The 24,118-nt window shown below is 40.1% G+C and overlaps 2 protein-coding genes across 2 annotated transcripts in view; one reads left to right on the forward strand and one right to left on the reverse strand.

Annotated features, from left to right (window-relative positions):
• Positions 1-9,074, forward strand: part of ORC3 (origin recognition complex, subunit 3) — a 31,662-nt gene extending 22,588 nt beyond the window's left edge. Inside the window, exons 13-18 of the mRNA XM_010141982.1 lie at positions 1,062-1,141; positions 1,642-1,739; positions 2,637-2,778; positions 6,518-6,634; positions 7,740-7,819; positions 8,938-9,074. Of these exons, the coding sequence (XP_010140284.1) occupies positions 1,062-1,141; positions 1,642-1,739; positions 2,637-2,778; positions 6,518-6,634; positions 7,740-7,819; positions 8,938-9,043 (623 nt within the window). The 3' untranslated portion in view covers positions 9,044-9,074. The remainder of the gene's footprint in view (positions 1-1,061; positions 1,142-1,641; positions 1,740-2,636; positions 2,779-6,517; positions 6,635-7,739; positions 7,820-8,937) is intronic.
• Positions 9,075-14,707: 5,633 nt separating this feature from the next.
• On the reverse strand, positions 14,708-20,479 carry AKIRIN2 (akirin 2; the record flags this gene model as incomplete). Its single annotated transcript, XM_010141983.1, has 4 exons — positions 14,708-15,387; positions 15,681-15,752; positions 19,539-19,688; positions 20,336-20,479. Coding segments are annotated over 4 exons (377 nt in total), but the record flags the coding sequence as incomplete, so codon positions are not given.
• Positions 20,480-24,118: the final 3,639 nt, after the last annotated feature.

A 24,118-nucleotide genomic window follows, 5' to 3' on the forward strand; every position in this document is an offset into this window, starting at 1 on the left:
GCAGGAGTTTTTAGAGGCCTGCCAATAATGCTACATACCCAAATCTCCCACAGAGCCCTCAGAGTGAAAGGATAGTCCAAACTTTTTTTTTTTTTAACAACAACAAAGTCCATCCTCCGACTTCCTAATGAACTGGAAAAAATAAAAACATGACGCTTAAGGAAACAAAATACCCTTATGCTCAGTCTATTTTGAGCTGAAGGATTTGATACAAAAATTCTCAAAACAAACTGGTGTAATAGTGAAGTGTTTTGAAGTGTTCAACTTTAATACAGAGCGCAGTGGGAAGTACCAACTCGTTCTATATAGGTCACCAGAAAGCTTTTATCTATTCGTGGTTGTCACTTCTGATTTGAGCTTCACCTGTGACCTGTAGGTGGAATCTCCATTGTATCACCATCTTCATAAGTAAGGGAAGAAATCTACTTACCTTTTGGTGTGATCTTGATTGTCCTGGCATTGATTGTGTTTTGGGAGTGTTTGCTTTGTTTTTACCTAAAAATCATTGGTGCAGCTGTTCAACAAACTACGTGGCTATGAAAACAAAATATTGTTTCAAATTAAGATGAGAAGAAAACTGAACAATGAAGTACCCTAGCATGGTTTTGGGTGGCCGCTTTGGTTGCAGTTTCTGGGTTAAGTAGGGAGAAGTCATTTCTTAGTGTTTTTTTGTACAAGAAGGAAGAAACATGCAGTGTGTGGCTTTTTGAACAGTCCTAAAGCATCAGTAGTACCTAGTATTAATCTGTCAATTTACAAATGTTCAGAGCATGACCTAGGATGACGTAAGCGGAATTCAAGTGATGTGCAATGCTTGTGCTGGATCTTTGCTCAGGGCTGAATTGCTTCAGTTATTTAATTACTGCTGGTTAAAGCTGCACTACAGACTCCTATTTTTAAGAATCCTTTATAAGGTGCAAGACTCAAAAGCTGCCTGTGTTTGGGTCTATGTGAATAAATAACTGAACACTTCCCAGATTGCTTGGGTTAGAGGGTTTATATATAGGTAGTCAGGAAAAGTTTACTCCCCGTATCAAACATTAGTTTTGTTCTAGTAGCAGAAGCTTTCCAAGAACGAGATGTGTCCGTATCGTCACAAAAGGAGCTCCAGAAGAAGACAGACCTTTATCATCTTCAGAAGGTTAGGCCTGCGTAGGCTTTGCTGACGAGTTCCTTAACTGAATCTTTTAAGATGTAATTGTCCATGGTTAGTTTTTCCCAGCTTGCTGGAGCTCTGAGTAAAGGTGTTGTGTAAGTAAAGGTATTGTAAGAGTAAAGCTCTTGTGTAAGTAATTCTTCTTAAAAATAAGTACCGACTATGCATGTCAGGCCCACCTGATGCATAGAAAATTATAGAAAGTATCTGTCATAAAGTAGGATTTTAAAATGCAAATTAGGGGGTTTCTTCTTACTTGTAAATTACACATTCTGCCTAACACCTATTTCTTTGAATTTCCCAAACTCCTACCGGTTTGAGACTAAATACACTGGCCTAAATAAAAATAACTGCACGATCACACTTTGAAACTCATCAGTGAAGACATGCCAACAGAAGTTAATTGTACGTGTTAAAAATATAGATTGTGTTCTCCAGAGAATAACTACCTCCCATGTAGTTTATGCACCACTTGTTTTTTAAAGACTTTGTTGGAGTTGAAGGAATCAAGGCGGTCTAAGAAACTGACAAAGTTTGAAATGCTTCGTTTTGAAGTTGTTGACTATATAGACAGTCTTGTAAGGTGAGCTTTCATGTTTTATATTTCTGCATTAGTTTGCACCATAAGTTGCAACAGAAATTTTGCTAACTTGTTAAATCTTGTCAGAGTTGTGTCTTGGTCCCTGTGGTATGAATCACACTTTTATTTCCTTCCTCTTCTTTCTTTGATGAGAGCTCTAAAAGTAATAATTTTTTTAAAATTCTCTTTTCCATAGATTAGTAGAAGTAATTGGCACATGAATTAACCAACTTATTTTGGCTACAGAAAAAAGTTGAGGGAGGACTGGGTATATGTGGCAAAATAAGGTCAAGAGTTTTTACCCTAATCTTTGCTGATCTGTTCTACTTATGAAACTGTATAGGTGTCAAGTGTGACACCCTCTTCATTTTGGGAACTGTTTTGGTGAGCAAGGCATAGCAGATAGGGTTTTAGAGGCAGCTGTGTCGCACAAAATGTGAAAGGGGTTGGGAAAGAGATGAAGGCACTTGTCAATTATAGAGCCTTGGGGGAGAGGCAGGGCAGCTAACAGAAGTATGAATATGCCAAGAAAAAAGCTTCAAATATGAAGACAAAGATGAGCAGAGACTCACCAGGAGGCCTTAAGATTGATAAGCAAGATCTGTGGAGTGGAGTACGTGACTGGTCTTAGCATTTTAGCTGCTGCCCTTACTTTTGAATTTGTCTGCAGCTCAGCTGGAGTTCTACACTAAGTATATTAGACGTAGAGTTCATAATAACGGACTTCCCTGATTAAAAGTTGATTTCAGCACTGTTCACCTTGTTTTTTCAGAGATTTGTCAGTACTAGTTGGGAAACCCATGTTCTTGTAGTCTCTGATTGCAGCAGACTGCTGTTGTTTCCCTTAAGGTAAAGCTTGTATCTCCCCTCCTTCCCCCATCCCTTACGTTCCTTTTTCAGAAATTACCTTGTTCCTGCAGACCATAAGACTCTGCATGAGATAGTGTATTTCAACACAGCCAGTGTTCTCCGTGAGCACTTGAATGCTGCCCCGAGAATTGCACTTCATACAGCTTTAAATAACCCATACTGCTACCTGAAGGTAAGAAACAAGCGAGTCGTTTGTGGTGCTGGAGTAGGTTCTGAAGGCTACACATGAGGATGATGTGTACAGCTTAGTTTTGCTGTTTCACGAAGCTTGGCATAGATTCAGCTGTTTTGGAAAGAATCTGCAAGTTAGCGTTGATAAGCAGCTGGGAACTGTTTGCAAAGAGCTAGGGAGTCTGTCTGGCTGAAATAAAGAAACTAATTATGGAAAGACTTCTATATGGGGAATCCACTTTCCAGAGTCTGTTCTAGTAATGATATTTTTCTCCTGTAAATGTAGCAGAAAAGTAATTTTGGCCTCCATTGCAAACGGGATGACTGTGCATGGGGAAAAAGGCAGTGTCTGTGGCTCTTTCCACTTTTCTTTACGGGGCTGGTGCTTAGTCCTCCCTCCGTAGACTTGCTGTAAGGTGAAGGCTCTGTTCAGGCAGAGTGATGACATTAACAATAGCTTAAGTATAGCATATTTAAAGGAGTCCTTTGTTTTTCTTGTTACATTTATCTGTTGTGTATTGACATCCTGTCTTTTTCAAGTCCAAGAAAAGAATTTTTATTGATTCTTTTAGTTAACTCTGTCCTTTTCTACTTCTTTCATAAATCAAATTCACATGATGACCAAAAGAAAGAAATAGAGTGGGATTTGGAAAAGGAGTGAACATTTCTTTTTGTCCTTGATGCCCTAACATTTCCCTTTAAAATGAGATTACAGTTTTGAAAAAAACATTGGTTGTGGCTGTATCTGAGTGATCATACGTTCCTTGAGTCAAAGCCAACAGTTATCAGGAGTCATAAATAAAGATCAGTCTTTGAAATCTACAACCCAGTTGGTACTGGGTTTGTTGGCACTGTGCCTCTGTTTGAATGAGGGTTGTCAGTTTTGCTGAGTGCAGGAGTTATTTCTAAAAGCACTTAAAGAGCTTATTTGTGAAAACAGTAGTTGGCAAGTGGGCCAACATCAGAGAAACCTAATAGGAACCCCAGTAATTTATATTTTTAGAAAACCTGTGAAAATACAGATTCAGAGAGACAGCAAAATCTACCTATTGATGTTTCTAGTAAGTATTCTCTTTGATGTGTTGACAGGATTTAAAGTCCTTTGTTCTTTGACATACTTTAGCGTATTTCCGGTGTTTTCCAAGTAGATTGTGAAGGCTTGGCATAGTTTCTAACAGCAACAGTATTGGCTGAGTACCTTGCTTAGCATTTTAATCCATGGGAGTCAAAAGAAATATTTTTTCCTTAACTGTATCCTTGACTTCTGCATGGCTTGTAGTTTCCTGGGCCATGACTAGAGCAAAGTTCCCTAGAGCTGTTCCTTCCAGAAGGCTAGGACAAAAAAGGATCTGCTTCAGTGGAGTACCAGCAAGTGATTAATACGTGATGCATTTCTTAGAGGAATCCAGATAAGTTATTTATTTAGCAAAATGTGTACCAAGGATCATGCTTATCCTGGAAAAAACCCAAAAACAAACAAAAAACCCATCCAAAAAGTAATTCTTTTTTGCTGATCCCTTGAAAATTCAACAAGTTTTACCTTGGAGCACCAGCAAAGCACTGCTTGGTATTGTCAGCCCAGGGAAATCTGATCTTGGATCTTCCAGGGGTTTAGATGGTCATTCAAGTTTTGTTCTTGACCTTGGGTAAGAAGGGCGATTTTTCACTTTGATCTCAAGCCCTGTTACACATGATGATAACTTTGATTGCTATGAAATGGAAGTCCTCGACTTGTAATTAAGCTCCTGTATCAGGGAAGGGATACTACCATTTGGTCCTTGGGAAGGATGGACATAAGGTTCATTCCAGGCCAAGGTATGAGTCTGTCTTCTGTCTAGCCTTTGAGGGTAGGGAGAAGCAAGAGAAAACCCTCATCAACAGTGTTCTGCGTTGCTCCCGCTCCCATACGCTTTCTGAAACAGCACCTCTCTGCTGTATATGTGTTTTCACAACTGGCTGCTTGTTCTAGGGCAGCTTCCTGCTTGTCAGTCTAGTTAGTTCTTCTTGGTGATAACATGCGTGCTGCCGCCTCAGGAAGCTGAGGTTTCTCCCTGCACCAGCTGCAGCTCCTTCCTGCTGTGCTCTAAAGACTTGGCCTAGTTATCACAAGTGAGGCTGCATCCTTGCAGGTGCTGACAGAGACCCTGTGGTGCCAATCAGTAATATCTTCCCTGCATCATTCTCGGCACTTGCATGGGATCCAGCCAGATACTACTTTATACAGATGAACCTGTCACAGGAGAGTGCAGTTGCTCCTCAAGTTGCATCCTCTCTTGATTGTGGTAAATGTTCTGGCCTTAAGATTAGAAAATCAACACAAAGTGTCCGGCAACGCCAGGGCTGGCACGTGGGTGAGTGCTGGGAAGCTGTAGAGTTAGGTGAAGTAGCAGAGGGGAAAAGAGAAAGGCGTAACGTTATCCCTCTGGGCAGCGGTGAGCCAATAGATCAGCCAGAAGGTGTAACTGCACCGGTGCCGGTTAGTAACAGTAGTGTTTGAAATTACTGTGGGACGCTTCTGAAGTACAGTCTGGTAAATCAATGTCTGGATTGTAACACTTGGAGGGTTTCGCCATGTTACTTTTAATTTAGCTGGAGACCATCTGGACTGAACTGATAGACATATCTGCAACTTTTGTGTTCCTTGTACAGAATGGATAACATTGAAAATTGTTAGGCTTTCTGGAAATTGTGACGTTTCTTCCAAGAGCTAGGATCTGAACTGAATCTGTCTCACGAATTGCAGGGATCGAGATCTATGAAAAGTAAGCTAGAGATTCCTGAGCAAAGTTACATTCTTTGTCCTACCTTCTCTCCTATCTTGAAAAGCATTTTTTTATGAAGGTGCTAGGGCATTTATCGACTTCCCAAAAGTAACTCGTGTATTTTACTAGCATATAAAAGCATTTTAGTAAAAATTTCTGTTGGACTGAGGAGTGATCAAGCGGTTGTTTTCACGTTAAGAGAGCTGGCTTCTTAGTGTACATGAAACTGAAAACTGGGGGGAAAATCATGAACTGATAAGAAATATTGAAAGTTTCTGCAACTCTCGAGAGACTTTTGCTTCTGGCTCACGTGGCTTTTTTACTTCTCCATTAAATGGTTCAGTGCTGATAACCTGAATTTCCTGACACACAGAATAGTTGGTGACAAATCAGACTTTTGCCTTTATAGGTGCTGAGTTTCAAGCCAGAAAGATTTCAAGATTGTTTCATCTCCGAGATGAGAGAAACAATTTTGCTTTTTAGTACATGTGATAGATCTATACTAAGACTTCTTCCCTTGCGGGGGGGGAGGGACACTTTTCTGAATGGTACTGTCTGACATAAATCATGACTTTTCCTGAATCCATAGAACAGACTATTTCACTCTGATATGTAAACAGGACTAGCGAAAGAATTGGGGAAAGCCCAATCAGGTACTTGCTCATAAGAGTGGAGGCTCTCTAAGTGTACAGAATTATGGAAAGAACACCAGTACTGAAGTAGTTGGGGTTTTTTAAATTGTATGTTTTCTTATTTTCATGGGGTTTTGTTTTTCTTTCTTTGTGCCATCAACTTGCCATTAAACACACAAACAGTAAACATTGCGTTTAAATACCTAGTATGTGAATTTCTTTAAATAATGTTATATCCAGCTCTAGAGACTGTTCAAGATTAAAAACTGATCAATGTTACTGCTTTTTTTTTTTTTTTTTTTTTTTTTTTTTTTTTTTTTTTTTTTTTTTTTTTTTTTTTAATCAGAATCAAGCTTTGAAAAGTGATGGAGGAGGCATTTCTAATAAAGCCCCGGACATATGCATAGTGTATAGGCTTCATTTGGAGTGTGGCAGATTAATCAATCTCGCTGATTGGTTAGAGGTATGTGACAAAGCAAACACTTTGTGTTTTATCTTTATGCCACATCTGCTTTTCTTTAGTGCTCTGCTGACAGCTTAAATCATGGCCTACCTCAGGCCCTCCTGTGCAAGAACACACAGTGACTCCCATCACCAGCCCACGGTCTTCCTGTGACTACTGTGAATCATTTATTTATTCAGCATTATTGCACTATGATGAAAATCTTTTGCTTCTGCTTTATGCTTGGCACAGATCAGATTTTAAGCTTCACAAAGCTACTTTTTTCCCCCCTTTGGTTTTAGGTATTCTGTGACACTTTTATAGAAACAGGCAAGTGCTGCGGGTTGGCAAGTGTGGGGCCCTTGGAGAGGATGCTTGTGCTAGGGAAGAGCAAAGGTCCTTGTAGCCTGATACCCTGTCTCATACTGTGACCAAACGCAGAAGGAGTATAACAAGAGAATATATATTAATACAATACATTCTCCAAATGTTCCCTAGCCAACACATGTTTTAGCTCTAAAGTTTCCTAAACTGGAATGGCTTCTCTGTATTTCCTAAACCTACCTGGATTACATTACCAGTACAACTTCTTGGCAATCAATCTCAGCATTCTCTGGCAAGAAATTCTGTAGGTTACTCCATGCAGTGCAGAGGACTTTTAACTTCTGAGTATGTTTTGTTTGCTGCTCCCTTGTTTGTCTATTGGAAATGAAAGTGGACAAAAGATGCCTACCCAGCCTCTTGCTGTCCCTCAGTTTTACAGATTTCTTCACAGCCAACTTGCCATCCACTTCATTTTTCCAGAATGCTTAAGCAGTCCCACATTGAGAATGTTTTTCAGTTCTGTATTTTTTTCTGAGAATGGTTCCAGGACCAGAACCATATGAGGATTTAAAAGACAGGCACATGAGTTCACACAGCAATGTCTTTCATTCAGTGTTTCTGCTGTGGTAATACGTAACCTTGCTTGCTCTTTTGATTGCTGCTGAACTGACATTCTCATGAGTTACTATTCTAAGATCTCATTCCTCCTGAGTGATAGTCATCAGCTCAGAGCTTGTTATTTTATCTGCAGCTTCAGCTGTCTACGAAATGTTTTAAATCTGTGCTGCTTTTCCCCTTCTAGGCTTTCTCAACTGTGGTGATGGCAGCGGAGGGACCAAATGCAGATGCAGCTTCCTCAGATGAGGTGGATGATATTATCCAGTATCCTTTCTCATTTCTCTCAAGTTTGATATTCAAATGCTTATAGGATTAATGAACCAGGATTTTTAAAGTACAGCTATCATGCGCTGATAACTACTTCCAGAAAAAATCAGGTGACTAGTTCAAACAGCCTTAATGTACTGAAAATGTCACAGAAATAAATCAGCTGAAATAGTTGGGCTAGGGGTGGTGAGGTGAGAGAGCCGCTTTTGTCCATAGGAGCTGCTTGGGTCTGAAACACAACCAACAGTCCGTAAAACAGTGCTCATCTGAGAGGTGGTACAGCTGCTGTATAGGAGAGAGCATTACTGGGGACCAGGTGATGGGATAGCTGTGACCTGGGGAGCAGACGGAGAAATAGAGGCAGTAGTTTATTACGAGGAAGACACAAGCATTAGCAGAGAAAAGGCTTACAAAAGTAGTGTCGCTGTAGCAGCCATGAGTTCTGGTACCGCGGCATTGAGAATTTTAGTTCTCACACAGTATTTAAAGGATGAACATTAGAACCAAAACTCATGGCTACAGCAGTTGTGCAGTCACAGAGAAGAGATGAAGAGTTGTGCAGAAGGAGGCTTAACTACAGGAGGAGTATTGACATGCTCTACTACTACGCCTAGCTTTCCTTTAATGTAAGGCCTTTCCTTTTTTACAAGCTCCACTGGTAATTAACAAAAAACTAAATTCTCTGTTTAGAGATAAGGATGTCAAGGATATAAAGCTGTGTGTCGGGAAGGCAGCAAGAAAGTTATAGGTGGTGTTGCTTTATGAAACCTCAAAAAGAAAATTACCCATCTTCCCATTTTTTTGTCAAGAGGCATGGAAGTATAACTTCTTCCTTCTGAGCGACTGTGAAATTAGTATCTTTGTAGGCTTTAAGCTTCTCTTAGTGGGGGAAGGAACTCCTCCTTTGTTGACACATTGCACGAAGCAAAAGACATCCTGATTAGACTCAAGATTTTTGCTTCTGTAGGCAAATCATGCTCTGCCCTTATTTCCAATCATTTTGTGTCATCTGAGCTTACTGTGACTTACGCGTCATCTCCTCCTAGAGAGAACAGTGTCTCCATCAATACGTGTCATTAAAACTGTATTCAAGTTTCCTTCACTGAAGCGTCCAGTGCTCGTTTTATTCGAGCTGTTTCCGAACTGGAACTCCTAGGCTTCATAAAGCCTAGCAAGCAGAAAACCGACCACGTGGCAAGGCTGACATGGGGAGGCTGTTAACATGCCACCGAGATCTTAATAAACCTGTTCTAACAGTGTGCAAGGGCTGCGTTCCCTCTAAACCAGCCCTGGCTTACTTTGCATTCGAGTCAAAGTCAACGCTGCCTGACTGTTGTGAGATAGATACGTTCTGAGTGCCTGGACAGGCTTGAATAGCAGTGTTGTTTTTAACAGCCCTGGGTAACGTACTGCTCCACTGGTGTTCATGTTCCAAAAACTGCACTGTTGTGTCAGTTCTAGTCGTCTTTGATGTGTGGTATTTAACGCTATACTGATACAATTCAGGCTAGCAAGCCACAAGGACAACACTGGCTGTGTAAGCTACAGAAGTGATGAGGCAGAATTATCAACTTGCCTATAAGCTGATGGGATTTGAGTCATCGTTATAAAATGCCTTCCAGATCCTTGAACTACAGATGAAAAAATAAATAAAACCATTATGCAAAAAAAAAACAGTAAGCTTCCACATTCAGCCTCTGCTGCCTGTTCTTCAAACCTAAGCTGGTCCTAACCCCCTAAAAACTCCTTCATGAAAAGGACAGAGTAACTTCTAAACACAAATTTTTGCTCTTTGAGAAGTGCAAAAGCAAACATTGCATCATTCCCTTCTCCTAGTGAAGATGGTTGGCACTAGCTGACTTTACGCTGACACAAGTTCCCGTTAGCAAAACTAAATGAGAATATGGCCCTCGTGTGTTAGAGGGAGGATGTAAAATCCACACCTCAAACACACTTTTTTCTCTTTGCTGAGGATTTGCACTGTACACAAGCAAAGGAAACTGCTGTATGACAGTAATAACTGGCTGAGCATGTTAAAACACTGCTCATCTGTCAGATCTTCTGTCAAAGAACCTTCTCAGGCCCTTGGCCCTGCACAAGCCCAGGGTGCACTCTGAGCTGCTGGACCAGATTATAACCACTTCATCTTCAAAAAGGAACTGGAGTTCTGGTCCTCAAGAAGCTGAAGTTAAGAAAAACCTACACTTGATTCCAGGTATCAGAGTAACCAGAGTAATCAGACTATTAGTGGGTATGTTCTAACCAGCCCAGTCTTTTTTCTTTGGCACTCAGAGGCTACAGTGCAGATCTTGCTGCATTAAGCTTCAGTGTCCCTCAGATTCACATCTGGGGAGCAAATATGCTGATGTCAGCATCCCGTGTTTTCCAACCATAGAAAAAGCCTTGGAAACCATGGGAAAAGCTGCGTTTCCCTCCACACCAGCATGCGTGTCTGCTCTACACCAGTGAACTGTCCTGAGGGCCATGGCACATGCATTTCAGCAACATGGGTGGAGCCTTCAGGTCAGTCTTAGCACTCAGGAAAAGGGCTGTAGTTAGGGCTTAGAGACTTTGTCCCTCCCAGCCTACTTAGAAGTTGAATAGTGATTACTTACTTTACTGTAAAGATTTGTATTCTCCTCCAAAAAAATCCCAGGCTGCCTCAGTTCTGTGCGAGAGGATTACAGACTTCCCTTGCCTTCTCTGAGGCACTTGGGAGCTGCTCTTAGTGCCTGCGTTCAGCCATCACTAGAATCCAGGTGCTGCCCTTGGTTGCAGCTGGATCCCTGGAGATGGAATCACTCGCCTAAACCAGGTCTGTACTAGGAGGGGGTCAAGTCCCATTACGAAAACCTGTAACTTCCCAGGCTGTTTACCAGGAATGTCACATAGGCTAGGCTTGTTTTAAACACCCTCGGAGAGGAGCCATGCATTTTCCAACTGCTAATTGCAGACACGGTAACACTTCCTGCTGTACTTAGGGGAGGGCCAGGTTCTAAATGTTGCCAGGCAAATGAAGCGGCTGAGGAGGACAGGGAGCTTTATCAGCCTTTCTGCTGCCTAAACATACAACTTGGGAGATGTAATGATAAAACTCACAGCAAGAGATTTTAGGATCTCAGTGGAGCAGTTGGAAGAGTTTTCTCTCTTCCACCAAGACACAGGAGCAAACATTCCACTGTTCTTCGCTCCAGAGACCCAGCTTGGGTACCTTTATTGTGGTGGTTTTTATGTGCAAGGTTTCGAAGCAGCACTGGAAAGAGAAATTTAGGTAGGAAACAGCAACTACACTGGACAAATGGAAAGGAGCAGCAAAAGAGCCGAACGTCTCACTGATCTGCAAGAGGACATGCAGCAGAGTGCTCCGCACAGCAGTCCTCTGCCTGCGGCCTCCCCTAACCTCACCTGATGCAAGATAAACCCACACCATCTAACTTTCACACCTCTGGAGAGTAAAATATTTGGAAGTAAAGAAAAGCAAGCCTCAACCATGTGTGGCTTTTAATCCCCAGATGTGCAGGCAACATGACATTAAAACAAAAATTAGTAACATCAGTTTTGAAGCCGGAAGTCCCATGTTTGCTATGCTACATACAGCTGCTCAGGATCAAATCTTTAATGCAGTACTTGGCACTTCCAAACTGTGAGATGTATAAAGGGAAAATACTTGACTAAAATTGTGTAGGAAGTTCTGTGTAACTTCATTTTCTTCAGCAAGGAGGTTATGAGGGTTGAACAGTTGAAAACACTAAACAAAACTAGTCAGATTTCATTGAGTTTTCCTTTCTTCAGAGGCTGGACTTTGTAGGCAGAGTCCTAGCTGCCTGGAGCGAGCTTAACATCCCCGAATTCTCAACCAGCATCAGGAACAGCAGAGATACCACAGGTATGAAAAAGCACCTTGCCCTTTTCTTCCTTTGATGAAATTCTGGTTCCAAGAGTTAATAGCACCAGGCTTTCTGTCTGCAGATCATCGGGCTATAGAGTATGAATCTGACATTTGGTTCCCCTCACATAACTTACCTTACTACTTTTTGTTGTCAATATTCCAACACCCTCACCTGCCTTAGCTGGAATACACACACACGAGATTTCAACAGCAGAGGTGTATGTAATTTTAAAATGTTACGTTTCTAGAACTGTCTGCATAGCAGTCACACGTTCTGCAGATACTCTAGGAAACCACCTCTGTCTGCAGTGTTCGTTGAAGGCAAACAGGACAAAAAATGTTTGTATTATGGTACTAGCTCTGTAGCTACGTAAAGCCTCACCTCTGGACTAGTAACTGTATTCTTCAGGAGCCACATCAACAGAACTACTGCCGAAAGTCAGAGCTGCACCTAAGTTAACTCTTGTTCAGTAGTTTACCACTTTTCTCTACTGTTGCAGATGCTGTCCTTCGGAATGTCTTTAGGCTGCTGCACTACTGGTTTCCACACAAAGCTGGTAATTTTTCCTTAATCTTGTAGCGTACAACAGCAGTAAAATACAGGAATAAGCCAGGTGCCTGTAAAAGCTAAACATTCATCCTCACATTCTTCATCTCGGATAATGGCTTCCAAGGCAAAGGTCACAAGCACTGGTTCACAACCCGAGCATGAACTCTTAATATTTCACCAGCCTTGTTGTTTTCCTCCCCACTGTGCAATCATCGAGCTAAATCATTCCCAACTCACGAGTGGAGAGAGCCTTCTCAAAACACAGTTTCTAGCCACAATCTACCAATGGCCTGGCTGTAGAAGAGCACACGGGCAGATCTCATCATCAGCACGCAAGGCTGCATGAAATGTCCTTCCTTTTCAATCTTGAAAGACGCTAAACAATCTTACGGTTATACACTTTCAAATACAGACACAAAAAAAATCAAGTCAGGAGGTACGTACTGCTTTTTAAGTACACAGTAACTGAGATCTGCTTGAAAGTAATTTACAGATCACGACCTTAAAAACAGGTTAACCAAGACCTTTTTCACTGTCAGGTGCAGTCAACTGTCCTCAGCTTGCCTGGGTTTTGGATACGCTGCTGTGACATACAAATTGCAAAAACACTCCAAATGCGCCACCACAAAACGCAGTGCCAAGAATTCAGTAGTCATTGAATCTTGCCCGTTTCTACTCTACTCAAAAAAAGAGCCTTTGAAAAGGCTCTTCAAAGCAGTTTTGTTTTTAAGCACCAGACTGTTCCTCACAGCACCCCAATTTTCCTAATTTTTTCAACAGTTATCAAGAAGCCAACCATTTTCCTGCTAAAGAGTAAGTCACCTGTTAGAACAAGCCTTTCACATGAAACTCATCACATCAGATACTGGCACTGAGAAGAGGAAAAGGAGCCAGTTTGAAGTTCAAGACAGAACAAGCCGCAGGTTAAAAAATGAAAAATTTCAAAGAATGCGACCTTGTTTTCAAAACAGGCACAAACTAAGCATACCACGGCTGTGATGCTAAGCACCCATGGTGGCACTGCATTTCATCTGCCAGAAGACTGCTTATTATGCGTTAATTTGGAGTAGCACAGGAGTGGCTGGGTGCTAACGTGACATCACTTCTTGTTTATAGTAGCAATATCCCAAAGGAAAAGATAAGCTGAGGCACAGAAACGATCACGCTGGTATCTTAGTTCTACTCCTATCTCAGATTATCAGTTCAGTTAGCCATACACACATTTCTATCAAGGCAGAACAAGGATCTTCTAGAACACAGGAGATCTATCGGGACACTGCAATTTGGGTAGTGGTCCACCTGGAAGTAGCAGTTTTCCTATCCTGTGAAAGTAACTAACGAGGTCAAAAAAAGAGGAGCAGGAAGGAGAGGGACTGAGAACCCCGAGGCAGACAGCAAAAATTACAATTACAGCCCTTGATGGTTTTCTTCTTATCTTCAGTTCCAGAAGACCCAAGAGGGTAGTGTCTAGCAAAGCTTTCTCATTTCTGAGATTCTGGAAATACAGTGAAAAGAATCCAGCTATTTAGGTAAGACAGATGTCAGGAAAGTGCACATAAAATACGCTGATTCTGTGGCCATATGCCTAATTCTGAAGCTGTAATCTCACTACGAAGTGAATAAAAGTTCAGTGAATAAAAGAACTAGAGCTCGTCACATGGCTCCTCTGACATCATGAGCTTCAGCATGAGCTCATGAATGAGTGCATCTACCAGCTGAAGTTTCAATTACATTTCAACTGAATCTGAAATGAATGGGGACCTGTTACGCAACAGACTTCCACTTACACAGAAACTGACAGCAAGTTACGAGAAGACAACAGTTTATAATCAAAGGATTACTCGAAAACTGCTTTTAAGTCCCTAAAGCAGATAACCCAAGTCATTTGGTAAGCAGTACTTCTACCCCATGGCACACAGATCTGGACCTGCCATGTGGCAGCTTTTGAGTAATCCACACTGAGACTCACAACTGCCCAGACAGCAGCAGCCAGCACTGATACAGCAGTCTGGAACCAGCTGAATGCACCCAACAACAAACTCCTTGACCCCGAACACAAAGATTGCACACTTTTAGCTCTTCCAATACCTATGTAGTTCCAGCTTGTGGTGCAAGTGCCCGCTCTGTCGTACGAACAGATCTCCTTTGACATGCCATTTAAATCTGAAGGCAGACAAGCGCAGCTGTTGGAGTCAGCTGCAGCAAGTTAAAGTTTCTTGTCAGTTCTGTAGCAAACATGCTTCCACAACAGGAGACAATGCAGCCCATCTATGGAAGATTTCTTCACCTCTTAAGAATTATCTGAGATTTTCAACCGCCTCCTTCTCCTGATCTAAAATTCTGACTCAGCCACTATTGCTAGTAAATGAAGTTTTCATTTAAACACTCAGATTTAAGTTTATTCACACACAGCAAAAGTTCCACCTGCATATTAAAAACAAACAGATTAGAAGTAAATGTTTTATTCTTCCAACTAAATTCCAGTACTACAAGGGCAGTAAAACAATGATACACTGAAAAATTGCAGCAATAAACATTTGTTAAAGACTGATAGAATAAATAAAAACTACAAAAATGAGAAATCATATAAACCCATTCTTAACCCCCCAAAAAGTCATGGAATACAGAAATGCCCTCCTTCACTATTTCACAGGCAGTACTGTGGGCTATTTGCTTAAAATTGTCCTGGGATTACATTCTAACTTAACTGTGATTACAGCTTTGTTGTAGTGCACAGTTATGAAAACCACACTAACTTCAGTCAGAAGTGTCATTCTACATTTTTATTTACACAACCAGTGAAGGGCAACTTCTAGAACACCAGCTTTAATCCTTTACTTTTTCAAACTTATTAACATAAGAAGCCAAATTGTAATGATACAGCGAATGAGGCCACTGGTATTATTACAAGTAGCAAAGGTCCACATCCAGGTGGTACATCAGGGAGCACTCCAAAACCAGTTGCTGCATAAGAGTGGTTGCCACTGACAAAAGCTTGAAATAACCTGTGTTCACAGGGGGAAAAAATATGGCATTGCTGCAAGTCTTTACGGGGACAGCTTGCAGCAATAGAACAGGGTGTATAGGGCAGCCCACATAACGCAGAAAGTGTAATTCATGAAACATCTGGAAAGAGGAAAAAAAAAAAAGAGTTAATGATGGAGTAAACCAATGCCAGCTCAATCTATTGCCTGCTATGGCACTATCAAAACCTGCTTCAAAAATAAAAAACCAGCGTGTTATGGGATGTTTTAAACGAAAGCTGCATCCTCTTTCAACCTTGGTCTTCTGTATTACTAATTTAAAGTATTTTAACTTGGGGGCCTAGCTGAAGCTTAGCAACAAACAATGGCTATTTAAATTACTGGATGTTGAGTAATTTAAGGCTGCTGCAGGAACCAGAATAAAAAGATACTCACAACTGGCAGGCTGTTCTCCATATCGTCGCATGATTTGATCATGCGTGAACTTCACGAATGCGTCATATTGTTCTGCAAGCATGAAGCATTAGAAGAGTAATTAGACCAAGTTGAACTCAAGCAGAAAAGTATTTGAGGCATTTTTTTATACATACAAATCATGTAAGTTAAACACACATCCACTAACAGTAGTTTTAACTGACTTGACGCAGTTCATTGCTGCCATTTCCTTTTCGCCCCCCAAACCAACAATGCAGCACGTGTCCCCTTAATTAAAAGACTTTCCCTTACAAACTGCTGTAATGGGAAAGACAGTAATATGCTCCAAGAGAATTATGCTGCCCATACACAAAGACCTCAATATACCTAACTCCTGCTAAGTGTCAGACACGGTATTTTGAAGGAATCAAGTGTGCCCATTTTACAGATCCATACTGGGGGCAGAGTAGATAAGCAATCATTGCATTAAGGTCAGTGCTAGAGCTGGGAACATAACTTCTCTCTGCTTCTATCACTACCAGATGGAAGAAAATTAATTTAATGAAATGGAAACACAGAAGTGCAGGAAAGGGACTTGCTACAGAGTTAGAAATTCTTTTTGGTGACCACCAGAAAACCAAAAGCAACAGATGAAATGCTAAATGAGTAGCACTTGAATAATTCCAAAGGTAAACATGATAGGAGACATATAGTTGACCGTGGATTTCATGAAAATAGCTACTGTGTAATCAGGAATGAAATTTAGATATCAAATGTATTAATTTGCCTTTGAACTAAGCATTGTTATTTCACAGAAATACTATTCTTTCTATCCACACATACATACAAATACATTAGCAGTATTTTATTCAATTTTCATATTGCACTCATCAGCAGGATATCACCTTTCAGAATTAGGAAATTGAACAAGGAGAGTAATATCTACCAGATGCCGCTCCTCTCCATTCCCCTTCCTCCCTTGTGGAAAAATACATGTGCAGCAATGTGGGGTGTTCTGAGAAAAAGGGCAAGGTCAAAGAAGGCAATCTTCAACCAAAAATGCAGTTAGATTTGTAGTGGTTCCTAGTCCCACAGGTTTGCCCCATTAAAGTCCCCATCCTCTTGCAGGGATGAGCTTCACCTTTGAAGTAAACAGGGTATCAGTAATCAGCAAGTAGTGCAGCAGCAGCCCAAAGTACGGACCTGACCCAAAGATCTAAGGACATTCATCCCTGACTGAAGGGGCCCAGGGTCACCACAGCCGGTTGCCCTCTGCCCACAGGCAGGACCACTGCTTCACTGCAGTTCTGATTGATGCCTTTTCAGCAGCCATGCGACGACAATCTTAGCCAAACACCAAAATAACACTTAAGAGCAGATTGGAAGATCTGTTGCCCAGAAACCATTTCCAAAGTATCAGCAACTGGAACTTTTCCTAAAAGTATGTATTAAAGGCCAGAAACCAACCTGTAAGCTTTCTTCTTTAAAGGTTTAAGTCAACATACACAGCTGTTTTGTAAGCATCATCTTTCTTAAAACTATGACTTTGGAAATTTAAAGAATCCAGAGTTCCTAAAAATCCCCTTTCTTGTGGCATTCAGATAGTTAAGTAATCCAAGAGCACCCTACAGTTGAACTGTTTGAAAATACAAGTGAATGCTTTAAGATACCTAAACCACTGGCATTCCATATCATGTTATGTTCTAACTGGCTATTTAAAGTCAAAAGGTGGCTAAGTGACGCAAATACAACTACTATACTCTATGACTTAACCTTTAGGATAAAAAGATGTTTTCTACAAACAGGTTCTAGAAAACCTTCCCAGCTAAAGTTTCGCTTAGCCCCTTAAACTCCTTCTCTGGTTTTAAAATCTGCAAAAGATCTTGCAAACCCAGGTTTATGCTATGCTAACACAGCGATTTCAGGGAACCCGCAGTAGGGGAAATTTGGGCATTACAATGATCTGAGTTTTCTGTTTATCAGTCACTCTGCATGAAAGGCAATTCTGCACACAAAGAACATGAGAGAACTAAAAAAAAAAGGCAGTATCTGCCTAGCTACCTACAAGAAAATTCAGAAAGGAGTGAGGAAAATATCTGAGATGCAAACATTCAGTTAAAGTCACTTGAAAGAAACTATTCAATTGAGATTTATTACAGAATTTCCAGTTACATTTCCACTGACTTCACTGGTTTGTAAGAATGAGTATCACTTTACTGTACAAAGTTTAGAAAAGGGTATCATCACTCTGTCAGCAGAAAAATGTAACTAGCATACATAAGGAATTTCTGAATTCTTTCGGCAGTCTCTCTAAATTCCCTCATAATGCTGAAAATGTATTATTGGCCTCATATATGGGACACAGTAATGCAATCTTTCAAATAGCTCTTCTGGTGACCACCATCGTAAGAACAAGTAAACCTAACTCATCTCACTAAACCAAAACCCTCCGAACAGAAACCATCCCTCTCTTTTCCCCAAAACAACAAAGGACGTGTTGCCTTTGGGACTAACAGATGGAGCACATGTGAGGAACTTGCCAGAGGGGGTCCTGCTTGGGAAGAATTACAAATTTGTACTCAGAAAGTGCCTGGAACAACTGTAAATATATCTGGTCTTCAAATGATTATCATCACTGCTATTTGAAATGCATTTAAGAGAACACAAAAAATGACCCAATTCCTAATGTACATAAGTAAGAAGAAAAAAGCTCCACAGAGTCCTAATTCGTGAATCTGAAGGAGGTTAGAAAGAAAAACATAGAAATGGAACATTAGGTCCAAAGCAACGTTAAGTATTTAGGACTCTAATTATAGTTGTAACTAGATGTAGATTTAAGGGAAACTTCTAACTACAGCGAATTCTTAAAAGCAACGGCAGATGAGCAAGCACAGAACATGAAGAGAGGCTCAGCTGCACAGACATACTGTCACAGCCAACCCACAACCCTGACTAAGTCTGGGGACTTTCAGCATGGGCATGCCTATAGGAAGTTTTAGTCCCACACCTGACAAGATGTACAAACTTCAATTCTGATGAGGTTTCAGGCGGGAAGAACAGCAGCCATGGGTATTCAAAAGCAGGTTTTCTGCCACAGAGCGTGCTCAGATGTTCATCATCATCACATTAAATAAATTTAACAGCAAATCATGCTATGAAGGCACCTACCTCTGAATGTACCAGAATTTAGGGGCTCAAATGCTAGCAAGATGCTTAGAAGCAGAGGACTTCAACAACTAAAGAAAGGTCATATTTACAATGCTGACATTAATATTATCTTTATGAAAAGGTAACTTGGCATCAGGCACTGAAAGTGTCAGCTGAATGGTGAAATACAACAATTTAACAGAGAGCATCAGAAATGCAGCTGAACCCCTGATGCTCACGCAGACACCAAACATCGCTGGCAGCAGTGTAATGGTAAGCATGAGGAAGAGAAAGGAAAATCTTAGGTACTGTCATCTTGCCAGATTACAGAAAAAGGAAGTCAGTTCCCAAGCAGAGGAAAAACAAAACCAAAAAGTCCTTCACAAAGAGCTCTTAAGCCAGTAGAATAGAAAGTCTTTCTTGCAAAAAAAAGGAAAAAAAAAAAGCGGAGGAAATTGTCAATTCAGACATGATAGCAAGAGAAAGTCCTATCTGAAATAAAACCACTGTTTCCATTGATTAGTAATACCCAGGAGTCACAGCTTCTATCCAAGGCAGCACAGAAGAAAAAAAAACTATCAGAGAGACTACACATATTTTTTTCTGTCCTGTATGCAGTCCTAGTCCTTAACCACATTAGTTTAAAAAAAAAAAAAATTCAGCGTAACACAAAAATGAGAAATGTTAAGCTTTCAAACTCATGCTAACACATTATTTTGAACTATAATATACCTGCCAGTTTTGTAGTCAAAATTTCTTCATACTCCTCACGAATCTTCTCCTCACGTTCTTTCAGCAAACGCTCACAGATCATTCCAACTTGTCTTAGAGTAAACAGGGGCTGTTCTTTTTTCAGTGGTGATGATGCTGCAGATGAAGTACCTAAGATTAAATATTTTGGCATACCAATTTACACTTACAAGTAGTTCAGAACCATTTTTATAATCAGTTCACATCTTTTACATCAAAGGAACTTTACAAAACATTTGGAGAAGCCTTTCTCTGCCATTTGAACACTACTTCTTTCTATTGAACTGAAACTGGACACCCAAAGGGAAGACATGTACGATGGACAATAAGCACAGGTAGCAAAACACCAAGCGTCTTACACAAATGCTGTGGACACCATTTACATAGCAGTTACAATTTTAAGCTTCTATTTTATATAAAAATTACATTACATTTGTGCAGAGAGAGTTGCTCTGCAGAAGCCTATTACAGTATCAACGGCAGGGAACACAGGATGGTCTCTTGAGAACAACGCATCCTACTGATTCTTAAAATGAGAAGCTACAATCTTTTGGGTCAATGCTAGTATTGCCAAAAAAAATTAGGAACTAGTGAGAAGGTGCCATAAAACACCAGATAACTAGGCAAAAGTTTTTACTCAAATGGAATCTAAAAATGCATAACAGAATTACACAGAATTTACTTCCAAAAAAAGTAACAGTAACTGGTGATGTGACATAAACCACCAAATAACTAGGGAAAACTTACACAAACAGAGTCAAAAAACACACAGCAGGTACCTGGCAAAGCTGGTCCAGCAAGGAGAAATGCAGGTGGCTGTGCATCAGTAGAACAACAAGGATCTGTCTGCTGGAAGCTATTTTCTAAGTGCCTCCTCTTTTGTATGCGTTTGTATTCTTGTTTTATGTTGTGCAGAATTTGTTCTGAAAGAAACAAAAATACAAAAATTAAGCCTAAAATAAATACATTTCAGCATTTCACTTAACTTTATTTCCACTCAAACACTGTAGATAATTAACAAATGATAAAAGCTAGACTCTCAAAACATGGCCTGCAAAGCGCACCACGTTTTACCTAAAACAATGAAACTAACTAAAAGAAAGGTAACTCCAAGCTGTTTCCACCAGGAGAACACTAGCAAACATCTTGTTAGTTAAGGTCAGATACTGGTGCCTGAGTACTGCTAAGAAAACTAAACAGTGTAACATTAAAATTTAGGAACTATCAACTATACAATATACATGGAGAAAAATTGAGCTATAGAACTTCTACTGGTATTCATCATCATCCCTTCACACATTTAACTTGCAATCATCGTTCTACCCCAGACAGCACTTATCATTCATACAGTTAAGGGTAACAAAAGACTCCAGAATAAAACACGTACATGAAATGCCATTCCTTTCTGCCAGCTACTGGCATGCAGTTGACAAGTGGACAGGAAAACACAGTTCAGACCTATGAATATGCATAAAGCAGCTACCGCTTAAAATCTCAAAGAACTGGAAACCAACAGGTGAAATACAAAAGCTTTCCACAACATTTCTGACAGCCTCAGATCTATCCAAATAAACACAATGGATGGATTAATCAATAGTCTCTTTTAAAGGCGTATGGCAATATGTAGTTCAGCATTTGATTGCACTGAATAAAGCACAGCAAGACTTTTAATAACCTCATCTCCACTGTAGAATTACCAGAAATAAAGTAATCCTTACAATAACGCTAGCAGTACTGTGTGCCTTCTCTCTGGAATTTCAGGCACCAAAAGGCTCTTGGGTACATCAGTGCCCTGATTGCATATCCTCTGGCAATGTAAAATATTAAAGGGGGGAAAAAAAAAGGCAATTTTTTTACAAGAGACCTTCAGAGAAAGAGAATTCCAAAGACTCTATGCAAATTCTTACTTTCAAATGCGTTTAAAAAAATTCCCTACAGGATCAGCTTCCACTGACACTTGCAGAGTTTTGGCAAAGACAGCTTTTGAAAACTCAAGATACATACAAATTCATGCGATCACAGCGGAGTTGCCAAGGACTCCACTCAGTACCTTCCTACTCCCATTTGACATCTTGCCAATACCACAAAAGCATCTCAACTAATTTTCAGGTTTGTAAACAGTACGCCATTGAGGTTCCAGATTTGAACATTTTCTAGTAAGCAACCATGTGAAGCTGGTAACTTCAGACACCACCTTATTCAGTCAGTGGTGAAGCCTATGCTAGGCCAAGCAGAAGCAAACATTTGCCAATTTCCAGTTCAGAGGTTTAACTATTGAGGTGGTTCTTCGATTCTTTAAGTTAATCGAGGGCTTCCTATTTATAAGAAGAGAGGAAACGGCTTCTAGTCAACAGAAATAACAGCATTTTCATCAAAGGAGCTTCTTGTTTGTATCTGGTCTATTGATTAAGGCCTTGCAATTTATACCTTTTCAGTCCCATACCTACAGCGCTTCTGTAATTTTCAACTCCGTAAAGGGCGATCAGTAATTTGGTTCAAAGAAGCAGCAAATGCAAAAGACATAATAAAGCAGCACAGTAAGAAAATTAAGAGAAGGAACTATGAGAAAGTGGGGGGGAAAAGTACTCAAGGATAACTCAAGGATTCATATTTTTTGTAGAGCAAGGTAAGTACTACACTCCAACATGCTACAGAAATACATAAATCAGCCTCAACCAAGATGCAGTCAGGCTTCCAAAACCAACTAGAATCCCATGTGGAATTTTTCACATGCATACACACTGCATCAGTCAGAGATCAGCCCTGCGACATTTTTACACAATAGCATTACAGTGGTAAAGCGATACTTTTCCTCAGAATCAAGTGCTGTTCTAGCTAATGCATAATTTTGAGTGGGAACCAAATTAGCTCTTAAGGTTATCTGTCCTAAAGCATGTCTACACTATGAGAAACATGACTGCAAGCCTTCACACTGTATTTACACTAACCAAAGAATGTAAAAGACCACATGCATCCTGCACTACAACTACCTGGTCTTGGGCATACTTTCCAAGTTGCATGTGAACTGCAAAAACATCAGCCAAATTTTGAGTGTTACAAGTTTTGATAAAAATCTTCTCTACAGTTCTCCTTTCTACTATCTTTTTGCAGAATGACTCTCAAACCACATTAAGCACCAAAAACATTAAGGAAAAAAAAAACTAAACAAGACTCTGGTCAATGGATAAATCTGCAAGAGTTAAAACAATTACGAGTGAGATTTCCTCCAGCCCTAATAACTCATGCAAATTAAATAAGGAATAATTAAGAGAAAATGTTAAAATATCAGATAAGCAAGGGGCCGGGGGGCGGGGGCAGGGAAGGAGTGGGGAAGGTGGAGAAATCAGTCCTGACCTTGGAAAAACAGTAACAATTGGGTTAGAATATTAAGATCTGTGCACCAAGGATACACAACTTTATTCCAAATGACACTGAATTGTGGACAGAGAAGTTCAATAATATTACAGTAATTTCATGTACTTCTAATTCGGTAACACTTTTTAGCTTGCCATCTTCCAATCTTGTTCTGAAAAATCGAAAATCTCAAGAAACACCACTGACAGATACACTGGGGGATCCCTGTCCTGGCATAACCACTTTGGCAGTTTGCATTACTGTAACTTCAGGTAAAGGTATAAAACTAAGCAAAGTGGGATACAGTAAGGGACTATTTAAATATGACAATACGGTGTCTACACTGCAAACAGCCACTAGAGAAAAAAAAGACGCCTGAAATCTGAAGTCCTGACTGAAGCCTCATTGAGCACGTACATAACTTGGTTTGGTAAACAGTATTCCTCTGTGTAGTCTAACTTACCAGTTTTAAGGCACTATTGTTCAGCACAGAAAACTGGACTATAAGCTTTACTCAGTAGCATGTTGCTAGAAGGCAAGATGACTGTGAGAATGACTCATCTCATATTTCCTCGTTTCCACCATTTGTAAATAGTCAAAAACCACAAGTTTAACGTAGCACTGAACTGGTCAATGACTTCTCATGCGATCAGTCAGACCAGTAATGCTTCAAATTAAGCAGGCACATTTTTGCAGTAACAAAGTCCGAGTAGACATTTTTATTAACATACAGTGCCACAAAATCTTTGAGTTTAAACAAAACTACTACTTTGTGAAGTGAAATATAAGCTTGCAAGTATTTATGACAAACTCTAAATGGAAATCTGAATGATGAATTGAATTATTTTGGCTTTTTGTTTGTTTGTTTTAATCTAGAAAAGTGGTTTAAATGCATCAAGTTACTTATAGCATTTACTTTTTGTCAATAAATCCACAAAAAAATTGATGAACTAACAGATTCCACTGAAAGCAGTTTTTATAGCATCTCACACTTGAAAGAAGCCATGAAATACTAAGGCGGTGCAAATTTTTAACACCACGCATATGGCAGACATCTAACTATAAAGCCCTTTAAAACTCTGGCCCAGTTAAACAAAGCTTAAGAGTTAGCAGATTTCACTCTCCAACCTAGTTTTGCTTCCAGATAACCTTCCTGCCTTTTCAAGTTCAGTTTCCTAACCTTCCTTACTTCCAAATTAGTTCTGATT

This window comes from Buceros rhinoceros, unplaced genomic scaffold (assembly GCF_000710305.1).
Source record: "Buceros rhinoceros silvestris isolate BGI_N320 unplaced genomic scaffold, ASM71030v1 scaffold18328, whole genome shotgun sequence".
NCBI classification, from domain to species: domain Eukaryota; kingdom Metazoa; phylum Chordata; class Aves; order Bucerotiformes; family Bucerotidae; genus Buceros; species Buceros rhinoceros.